The sequence below is a fragment of the Alligator sinensis genome, unplaced genomic scaffold, assembly GCF_000455745.1.
Source record: "Alligator sinensis unplaced genomic scaffold, ASM45574v1 scaffold1023_1, whole genome shotgun sequence".
NCBI lineage: Eukaryota > Metazoa > Chordata > Crocodylia > Alligatoridae > Alligator > Alligator sinensis.
This window is the reverse complement of record NW_005842373.1, coordinates 357373-368571: the sequence shown is the minus strand read 5'-3', so window position 1 is coordinate 368571 and position 11199 is coordinate 357373. Positions and strand designations below refer to the sequence as shown.

At 46.0% G+C, this 11199-nt stretch overlaps 1 protein-coding gene across 13 annotated transcripts in view; it reads right to left on the bottom strand.

The window, feature by feature from the left end:
* Positions 1 to 11199, bottom strand: part of ENOX2 (ecto-NOX disulfide-thiol exchanger 2) — a 203984-nt gene that overhangs the window by 122006 nt on the left and 70779 nt on the right. Inside the window, exon 1 of one of the 13 annotated variants that reach the window (XM_025210806.1) lies at positions 10230 to 10404. The exons of 11 other annotated variants lie outside the window; for them this stretch is intronic. Coding sequence is in view for 1 of the 2 variants with exons in the window: in XM_025210803.1 (XP_025066588.1) it covers positions 8961 to 8967 (7 nt within the window). In the remaining variant the exon portion in view is untranslated. Of the gene's footprint in view, positions 1 to 8960; positions 9080 to 10229; positions 10405 to 11199 lie in introns of those variants that run through there. One more of the 13 variants, XM_025210803.1, reaches the window with a different exon arrangement.

Genomic DNA, 11199 nt, shown 5'->3' with positions numbered 1-11199 from the left:
AGGAATGCAGAAGTGTTAAATAAATCTCTCTGGGTATGGACAGAAGTAACATGTGAAGTCCTGCAGGTACCTTTAAATTATTCCAAAATGTGAGGGTACAAGCATATGCAGCTAATGAAGTGCTGCCTCCATTCAGCCTCAAAAACAAGCCTGGAAAAAATATGAACTTTAAAATGCTTCACTTTACAGTCACACTCTCCAGCAAAGAGCAATAGGAAGTTGGTCAGTCCTCCGGCACTGTACAGTGCATTTTTCATGCTACCTCATTGCTCTGAGGAGCTGTCTCCATTCACACTGAACTCCATTGCTCCAGGTTTACAGGACACGACTGGAATATGAACTTGCCCACCTGCAGCCATCCAACCTAAGGAATCGACCCCTCCAGATGAGTTCTGAGGACCCTTTGATGCATGTCAATAAGCCTGAACCAGGAATGTCAGTCCCACCATCTCTGCTGCATCCATGAGGTAGTCAACTATAAAAGACAGGCAGGGGTAATGGACCTCCTTGCCATCGGAGGGGGATCCAGATGGATGTGGGGTGAGGGGCCCAAGAAGTCTGTGGCCTGACGTGGCCCCGGCTGTGGCAGAGCGGAGTGGAGCAGCATAGAGCGCAACCCTACCTCTTCAGGCTCCTGGAGGTGGCCGTAGGGCTAGACAGGATCAACTGGCAAGCCAGATATGGCCTGCAGGCTGTATTTTGCTCACCCCTGTTCTAGAAGGACACAAACATTCAAGGCCACCGGCAGCAGGCCCATAAAACCACATCCCAATCTAACAGCTACCCTCAAAAGGGCCTTAGATCACCACCCACAGAGCCAGAGCTTCCCATCAGACCACTCGACAATCCCCCCAGGCCCAGAGTTATCCCCAGAAGTACCACTGATCTCCTACCCAAAATCAGACCTTCACTCCATGGATTTGGCCCACAACATCCTGATTATGTTTCAATTTCCCAACCTCTCACACTTAGAAATTCACCCTGCCCTCATGGCAGGTCCAAGACCAGGGGGCTGTAGGTCTATGCTGTGCTGAAGCACAGCAAATTTGAAGAACTTCATATTGGAGTCTGTATTCTGTTTTGCATACAGGAAAAAAGCATACGATGTAATCATAATATGGGACAATGCCAAAGCATATTCCATTCCTACAGTAGCTAGGAAAAATATTAAATATAAGATACTAAAATAAGATTTTTAAGATCAGTAAGTCACAGAATCATAAAAGATTAGCATTAGCAGGAGGTCATCTAGTCCAACCACCTGATAAAAGCAGGACCATCCCCAACTAATTTACTACCCTCCTCGTGAGAATGTTTTTCCTAATACCCAACATAAACTTTCCTTGCCACAATTTGAGACTTAGCTCCTTGATCTCGTATCCGCTACCACTGAGAAGAGTCTAGCTCCATCCCTTTGGAACCACCTTCAAGGCTGATATTAAATCCCCACTCGGTCTTCTCTTCTCTAGACTAAATAAGCCCAGTTCTCTCAGCCATAGGAGACACGCCGGGGGGGACCAGGGGGAGCACGTGCCCTCCCTGTGACTGGCCACTGCCGAAGCCGCCGCCAGTTTCTATGGGGGGTTGCCGCTCACCACCCCGCTCCCCCCTCACCATCGACACCGCTGCCAGCGTCTGCAGGTGGTCCCCACTCACCGCTCGCCACCCCCCACCACCGCCAACATCTGTGGGCGGTCCCCGCTTGCCATTCACTGCCACCTAGAAATGGTGCCCCCCCAGTCTTGGGAGACACAAGTCGTTCACACTCTCAGCAGTCATGTATCCCAGCCCCCTAACCATTTTTGTTGCCCTCTGCTGGACTCTCTCCAATTTGTCTACATTTTGTAGTGAGGCGCCCAAAACTACACACAGTACTCCAGATGTGGCCTCACCAGTGCAGAATAGAAGGGAAGAATCACTTCCCTGGATCTGCTGGCAACGTTCCTACGGGAAGCCCCGTATACCATTAGCCTTCGCAACAAGGGTGCACTATTGACTTATATACAGCTTATTGTTCACTGCAACTCCCAGGTCCTTTTCTGCAGGTCCTAACTGCTGCTTAGTCAGTTAGTCTCCAGCCTGTACCAGTGCATGGGATTGTTCTATCCTAAGAACAGTACTTTGCACTTCTCCTTATTGAACCTCAGGAGATTTCTTTTGGTCCAATCCTCCAATTTGTTGAGGTCTCTCTGAATCCTAGCCCTACCCTCCAGTGTATCTACTACTCCCACAAACTTGGTGTTATCTGCAAACTTACTGAGGGTGCATTTCATTCCATCTTCCAGGTCACTGATGAAGATATTGAACAAAACCAGCCCCAGGACTGACCCCTGGAGCACTCCACTTGATATTGGCTGCCAACTAGACAGCAAACCATTGATTACTACCCTTTAGAGCCTGATGATCCAGCCAATTTTCTATCCCTCCTACACTCCATTCATCCAACCTGTATTTCTTTCGCTTGTTGGCGAGAATGTTGTGGAAGGCAATATCAAAAGCCTTGCTAATGTCAAGATATATCATGTCTACTGCTCTCCCCACATCCATAGAGCCAGTCATCTCATCATAGAAGGAAATCAGTTTGGACAGGCATGACTGTTCCTAATCACCTTTTTCTCCTCCAAGTACTTAGAAATAGATTCCTTGAGGACCTGTGTCATGATTTTTCCAGGAATTGAAGTAAGGCTAATCAGTCTGTAGTTCCCTGGAACCTCCTTCTTCCCTTTCTTAAAGATAGGCAGGTCCAGATTATGTGCCTCCAATAGCTTTCAAGGAGCAGGCTAAGGAGATCTCTGGACTTTGAAGGATGATTTTCAATAAATGGAGGAACAGTGGGAAACTTTGACTGTAAGAACATTAATGTTCTGTTGCATTTAAAAAGAGTAAATAGATAGTTATAGACTTGTCAATCTAATGTAAAACCTACAAAGAATAATGGAGCAATTAATCTGGGGCAGATTTAAAGAATAAAGAATAAAGAGAGAGAAATATAATCAATACCAATCAACCTGGGATTATGCAAAATATGCAAAATATATCCTGCAAAACTAATTAGACCGTTTGTGATAGTAAACATTTGATTGATAAATACATTAGTGTTGGTATAATATAATGAAGGGCGTACTCTGTCTGTCTGTGTGCCTGTCTGTATGTCTGTCTGTCCGTAATGCTTTTAGCCAGCTGTGCATGCGCCACCGAGAGGACAGGCAGCAATTGGCTGCACGGGCCCAGGCTGTGAAGGCCCAAGTTTGAGCTGCTGCTGGCAAAGTTTGTGGTAGTGGCGAACACACCCCAGCCACTCAAGCAGTGGGGCTTCCCCACACCTCCCTGCCTGAGGGAGAAGAGGGGTCACGGTCAGAGTCCTCGTTGGAGGACTCTGACAAACTCGGTTCTTTGACCCCAGAGTGGTTTAGGCTCCGCGGGTTCGGCAATTATTTCCTCACAGAGTGGCTGAATCTCCGTGGGTTCTGTTCGGTTCCCAGGTCCCCCGGAGCTGTTAAGACTCCGTGGGTTCGAAAATTGGGTATATAGGATAGGGATACATCTAGGATTGTGCTCGGTGACGGGGAGAGGCTAGAAGCTAAACAGACCTCCGTTGCCTGCTTAAGAAAGGTGCGTTGGGTCCGCAAGGGTCCACATTGCTTGGAGATCTTCACACAGCGCGAAGTCTCCTCCTCCTGGCGAGTTCTGTATCTCTCCAGGTTTCCTCTCTCTCCGACTTGGGCGGAAACTACCCAAGCCTTTTGTACGATGCAAAAGAAATGCACCATGCAAAGAAGGCTGTAAATGGCGGGAAATACTCTTTTGCACGCGGGTTCTCCTATTGCAGCAGAAAACTCTACCGTGCAAAAAGCTGCAATTTGGCAGGAACATAATTTAGCAGTGCCGAAGCACGCAAAAACAAAAAACCACAACTTTGGGTTGTGACACAGGGAAGGAAGGAAAGGAGGGAAGAAAGCAGGGAGGGGAGGGGAGGGGGGTCACAGTGGCGGCGCCCGCCCCCCGGCCCCGACAACAGCCAGCAGGGAAGGGGAGGTGGCGGGGAGGGAGGGAAGGGAGCAGGGAGAGGAGGGGCGGCGGGGGGAAGCCCTGCTGGGAAGAGATGGCAGGCTGGGGGAGGGAGCTCCTGCGCTGGAGGAGAAGATGGCGGTGGAGTTAGTCTTTACATAGCCGGCCCCGAAGGATGAGCGGGGGCCGAGGGGGGCCATGTATACACCCCTTGAAATCCATCATTCTTGACGGGCAATTAGATAGTATATTTATACTTTTTTAAGAAGTCTGCTTATTTCTTCCAGTTGATAATCCCCTGACACTCCAATAGCAGTCCTGATAGAGATAGATGCATCCTAGCAACAGCTTTCGACTTGCTGCTGGTTCTCTGGAAAATTTTCTTTGCTTTTCAGCTATGCACTTCAAGGTAACATCATCCAAGAACATAGCTACTTGCAATAGGCATGGATGATACTGGACCTGACCTGTTATCAATTGGGGAGTCCCCTGCACTCCTCAAACTAAGCTCACAATGCCAACAACTACAGGTCACTTGCTTACTATCTGGTTTTTCTCTTCCTGATTGTAGACAAATTAAAACAACATTTGAAAATGGTGAAAAGGGTTACTTGTTCCACCCCTTTATTTCATGGTCTATATGAAGGGTTTCCATAGTGACTGATTACTCCATGAGTTGCTATGGTTACTGACTTACCTAATTTTTCTGTGTCTGCAACTGAAATGGCAAAACAGCCAGGAAGCCAGCTCACAAAGAAGCAGCTGGCTTATATGAAGGCCAAGCCTCTAAAAGGTATTTCTTGAACTCATGGTGGAGCTAAGAGACTGGGGTAGAATATAATCTTGGGCAAAGGGAAGCCTACAAGCCAGTGGAGAAAGAACTGAGCTTTGCTTTCAAGAGACAGGAGAGGGCAAAAGAGAAGGAGGGAGAATGATGAACATATTGCACAGCCAAAGCTGAAACACACCAGAGACAGGAACGGGAAGGAGAGAGTATGTTCAATTAGGGCAGATCACAACAGAAAATTGTGTAGGTTGCATAGGTGCCCACAGGTCCAAAATTTGGCAACGGAGAAGTGGTGCAGCAGTATTTACTGCTGCAACTCAGGCAGAAATTAATGCTCCTACCACCCCCCACTGCCAAATTTCCAGACCTGTGGGGAGCCTAATGGGCTGAATGACATGGCTCCACAGGCCAGATCCAGCTCACAGGCTAGAGGCTGAGCATCACTGCTCTGCACCACTGCTCTAAAGAGTAGATCTATCTTGCAATAACATAGCTGGAAATATTCAAGCTAGCTGTAGTACAAGAAACAGTTTAACTGAAGCAATATGAAGCTCTTCAAAAGATAATTTACACTGATTCTCAGCAAACCTTTTACTTAGCTATTCAAAAATGTCTCGGGTTTCATAGATCTACTCCTTCATTAGAAAATAATCCCCCACCGATTCATATATATTTTGCAAGATGAAACAATGAGAGAAAGCAAATAAGAGAGTGCCCAGCTTGCAGTCACTGCTTGTCAGTATGCATCTCCACCTTCAGCTTGTTGAAGGTGAATTAGACTGATATCCAACAACTGCTCAGGATGTGGCTAGCTAATGCCCCTTACCTCCTAGTATGTCTTCAGTATAAGGTTTCATAAGACAGGGAAGGAGCAATGAGGTTGCATCACCATAACTGCATTGAAACAGTCAGTCTCATTTTTAGCCAGATTCAAAAAGAGATTGGACAAATTATTGGAGGAAAGGGGCATCAGTAGCTATCGAGGATAAGAGTTAGGGATACCTTTACATTTCATTAAATGCCTACAGTCTTACGAGAGGGAGAAGAGAATTTCACTATCTAGCTTCTAGATCATTATTTTATAGACTATTACATTTGTTAGATGCAGAGGGTGTTAGCTCATTTTGATTTAAGCAAATGATTCCCATCAATCACTCTGGTGTGTTCTTGGAAACATAAGAACTGCAATGATGTCTGGTATATCAACCACCAGCACCATGCCTGCCAGTAGCTCATGGTGAACAACTTTACAGGTCAATACCAGAACAGATACCTGAAGTATACTAAGGGCCCTCCTACATGTTCAAATTAAAGCTGGAAAGAAAGCAGCTATAGAGTTGTTACACAATTTCAAGCACTAATTTCATACCTGGTTGGCTGTTTTTATAGCTGAATAGTCATTTTTATCATGCGATAATTACTTTGCACTTGTGACTGCTCTAAATTTACTGTGTGATTAACCAGCTATTTGTGTAATAATTACTTTGCAGATGCAGCCAGTCTAAATTTATTACACAATTAACTAGCTAACTGCATAATATATGTAAACTGTAGCAGGGGGCTAACTGACTCCAAAGTGATTCCTAACTGACCAACAGTAATCTGTATTTTACTTTTTATTTTGTATTTTCCTTTGTAGAACTCATTTTCCCAATCATTTAAAAGTTTATTCCTTAATCTAGATCTACTGGGACAACCCTGTTGGTTTGTTTTCAAATTCTTTTTCTTTCTCTTTTGATCTGCATTATTAACTCTTTCATAATGCTTCTTAATTGTCCTGCAATATGTTTAGCAGGCTACGGTTAGGGTGTGAAGATGACCCCCAGAGATGTCATGGAGTAGGAAAAATAATGCCTAGGCCCAATGTGTTGTGGCAGAGGCTCTCCCATGCCCTTTCTAACACCGTAGTTTCCTCTGGCAACTCTAGCTTTACACCCAACACAAAGCTGTGCTTCCTACTCTATGCAGCAGTGGGAGAGTCTGCTGGGACCCCACTGTGACTGAGTTATGGAAGGTCCATCGATAGGACACTTCCCTCTTCTAGGGGAAGAACAGAGGCTCCTACCTCAAGTGATATCAGTTAAGAGTCTTATTGCTCTCCAAAGGCATTAAGCTGTGTCAGGTAAAAAAGACTGCCTTCTCTATTGGGGGGGAGGGGGGATAAATCCACAATAGTGCCAATTTCAGAAGTTTGATCTAAAAATTGGAGCTTGGGCACAGCCAGAAAGCTGCTAGCTTGTCCTGCTACTTAGAGGCACATGTAATTCATTGATTGGAGTATGTTCCACCTCCAGAGAGGCTGACAGTTTCTTACAGGCCTAGCTACAAATTTGCCTTTTTGTTAGTAGATGCTCACACTTCCTACTTAAGAGGCTCCTGTTCAATGCGAAGTGGGGAGGGGTTGTTATACACACAGCCCTCTATCTGAAAACAGCCTCTCAGCCAGAAGCTGTGGTTATGCATGGGCAGATCTAGGATCACAATCATAGGGTTGCAGCCACACACCCTTTACTACACAAGCCAAACATCTGAAGGGGGTAGGGCTAAAACCACCTCGTGTGATCCTACATACCAGTGAGCTTTTAGAGCTCACTGGCATGTCAGCGCAGCTCTTGTTGGGAGCTCCTCATGTGCTCACCAGCTGCTAGGTACAGGGTCAGCCTGGAGTTCTAAATCCTGCTGCCATTCCTTCTTCCCATCCCTCCTAGGGGATAAGTAGTGATGACACAGAGCCTCCAGAGCTGCGTGTATGCAGGGGCTGAGTGCCAATACTGCTTATCCCCTTTCCTCCTTTTCCCTGCTGCTGAATTCAAGTGGGGAGGAAGGTGGGAAAGAGCAAACAGCAGCAGGCTCAGGGTTTGCCTGAAAGCAGAGACTCTTGGCAGATGCCACACCAACCTCTGACAACAGTGAACTCTGAAAGCTCCCAGATCATGCTCTGACATGCTGGTGAGCTCTGAGAGCTGAAGGGGCATGTGGCACACAGCCAAAGGAGAAAGTGACTGTGCCACTACATCCCCTCTGGATCCCACCCACGTTCAGAGGATTCCTTATAAATAAAGAGTGTGTAGTGGGTTGTCTTGTAGGCTTGGCCAGTTTTAAACTCGGCCCAAACTGCATGCGTCAGATCACTAAAGAAAAGGGGGAAAATACATAGAAAAAAATATTCTCAAATGTTTGCTTCACTGGGCTTTAAATTGGGTTTACAAAGCACTAACTGCACTAAATATACACCAAAGATTATGCAATCTCTGTCCAACAACCCTTCAGAGGGTGATGGTCTCAAGTTAAAAGAGAATGATGAGACAGGATAGGATAGGGACAGAGACAATCCACTGTAAGGGTATCCAGGAAAGTGAACTTGACAGCATAACCATTCTTCATCATACACACTACATTGCCAACAGCTACTAAAAATCACTAGAGAAGTTTCATGCAAGACCTTTCCTGTATGCCCTTGAAAGTGCTTGTCACCAGATATCAGTTCATTCATAGCAAAAAGACAGTACAAGCCAATGTAATACCTTGTCAAACAAAATGCTGACTTTACTAATATGATAACTTTCTTCCTTGACTAACAGCCCCATAAGTACTCCATGCAAAGGCTAAACTAAAAGCTCTGCACTCTACACCGCAGGTTTCCTGCATTTTTCTAATCCATTTTATTATTATTGAAATGCTTCAAACTGGGGTGGGACTTGAAGTGTTTCAAGAGAATGTCTCTACTTCACAATGAAGTGCTTCCAAGTTGTTCCTGTTTGGTTTTTTTTTTTCCAGGGACCTTTTGGAGATGGAACAATCCTTTCTGAATCCCTTTAGACACATACATTTGTACTCTCAGTTTTTGGAGCACATTAAAGGCACTTGGAGTACTTCAAATATCTATCTATGCCCAACCATTCAGTACTACATTGACTCAAGCTGGCAATTCATTTTTTCAATAGGATTAATCATTCTTGTTAATGACTAATAATGGGGTTACTTGTTTGTCATGGGGGGTGCACAAAGTACTGCAATGGAGTTTTCTACAGAACAGTTATAAGTACTCCTCCCCAACTTGAAAGCAAATTCATCTCAGTAGAACTGTAAGAGGTCACTGGCATGCTGCCTGTAGCCAAGTCATCTCTCTCCTGGGACTGTAGTGTTCTGTCATTCAGAAAATCACCTGCCATGCCTTTGATGTTTGAGAGAGAGGTGGCAAAACACACTTGGGAGATAATGTAGCAGAAAGCTCCCTTTTCCTCTTGCCTGCAGTTGCTCTCCCCTCCTTGGATATGTTTTTCCTCTTCTACCTTTTCTTCCTTCCTCTTTCTTTCACTTTAAGATAAGAAATTGTGTTTTAAACTTTGTATGTGTGCATTTTGTATATCCCCGTGTATTTTGGTATTTTTATCTATTTGTGTGCCATGGCATTACTTTTGTAGCTTGTATTTTATACTCACCTTTCAACTTTCAATTGTAAATGTGTTTAGTAACAATGTTAACAAGGGCCAGAGTCAAACTGCCACTTCCCTGTATCAGGCGGGCCCCTGAAAGAGCCAGTGAATCAGTGATTGAATGTGTAACACAGTAGCAGACAACAGTTAACACCTAGGGAAACCGCAGATCAACCAGTGGAAGAAATCAATAGAAAACAACGTAGCAACCAGGACATCTCTAAACGTCACTGATCAAGGGCTAGAAGCCCTGGTCTGACTTAATCAACGCCGGGGACCAACTTTTGGGCTGAATATCTCCAGATCAACCACTCCCAGAGCCCTATTCAAAATTCATCAACGGACTCCCAAACCTGCAAGTACATGCGGACGACTCCTGGGGCTGACAGATGCCATCCAGTAGCCACCGAGAGGGAAGTCCCATGAGGGTCAACGACCACTGGATTGGGCAAACCTGAAAACTGGGGAGTCACCGAAGTCTGCCAAGGACAGATAAAAAGCAGTGAAAAGTGACCCTCAGTGGCGCCCTCTTGATCTCCAACTTGACCAGCACCCAACCTGTCCAGCCAGGACCAGCTGGCGACCCCCTTCTGGAAGATAACACCACGCTGAAAGAAGCCTCAACAGCAGACTCCAGCGCATGTGGGATAGGTATACCTGACTCTTGTAACTTGCTACTATGTGTGTGCGCATGTGGGGGGGGGGACCAGCCCCAAGGTTTATGATTTAACTTCATTACAGTGCTTCAATCCGCCTAATAAACCAGAATTTTAAGGATCCCGAGTTGGACATTTGTAGCCAACAACAAAAGGGCTGGTTATAGGCTCAAGAAGTTGGCTTTTCTTCACAGGACTCCATTATCCCCATACCCTGCACTAACCACACTTCTAATCCTGCCCTTATCTTCAGGGTCAGGACAGACTTGTAATCTAATCCATGTCTTTGTTGTCCTCCAGGTTCCCAAAGTGGTTACCTTCACCCCCTGGGACTGGACTCACCGACGGAGCAGTCTCCTCTGTTTCTGCACTGGCTCTCACCAACAGAGCAGCCTCTTCTGCCTCTTCACTGGTTCTCACCAAGTAAGTTGGGGGACCGGAGGATTCCTCTAAGCTCTGGGGTCAGTTTTCTCTCTCTTTGGTCTCCACCATCTTCTTGCCTTGTCTCCCCATTTTTCCATCCGACCTCCGACACTCACTCAGCGTCCCTTTAAATTTCCTTTCTGTCCGGCTGGGTTCACCATGGCAGCGTCCAATTCGCTGCCTTCCTGACCCAGCTGTTTTCTCTTCAACTTATCAGCACAGCTTTTTCTCTCTTCTTTGGCTGTGCCGTTCTCCCTATCTCGGGCTCAAAACCTGGCAGCTGGGTTTGCCCAGCCTTTGATCTGCCTCAGCCACTGCTAGTTCCCTTAATTAGTCGGGGTGCAGCGTCTTTCCCGACCTGGCTCACTACGGTTTCCGAGCCATCCCTCGGTAAATTTATTTCCTTTGTTTTATTCTTCATGTTCTCATGGCACGGTGCTTCAGCTGCCCTGTCACAAGAACACTGTGACATTGCAAATCAAGTACCTGCCTGACAAAAATTTAGGAGATTACATTATGAAGCTTGACACAAGAGAACTACAAGACAAATAAGGGACTTCAAGGAGAAATACAAAACTCTAGAACTCTTGGTTCAGAGAGGATACCTCTTATTAGATCAACTAAGAAAATCACCAAAAAATTATGTTTTTCTGCAAGCTTTCAGGCACACATGCCCTTCCTCAGGCTCAGGGAAAATTAAAGATGGTAAAAAGTCCCTGTCGCAGGGCTCCTCGGTGCTCTGCTCCTAGAGAGGAGAAACTGCCAGGGAGAGAGCCCTGGCAGGACATTAACGAGCACAGCTGCGGGTTGCTGGGGCAACTAAGGAGAGTCAGCTGGCCTGTAGGAGGCAGGGCCTGGCCCTTATAAAGCCCAGGGCTGAGGCCAGGCT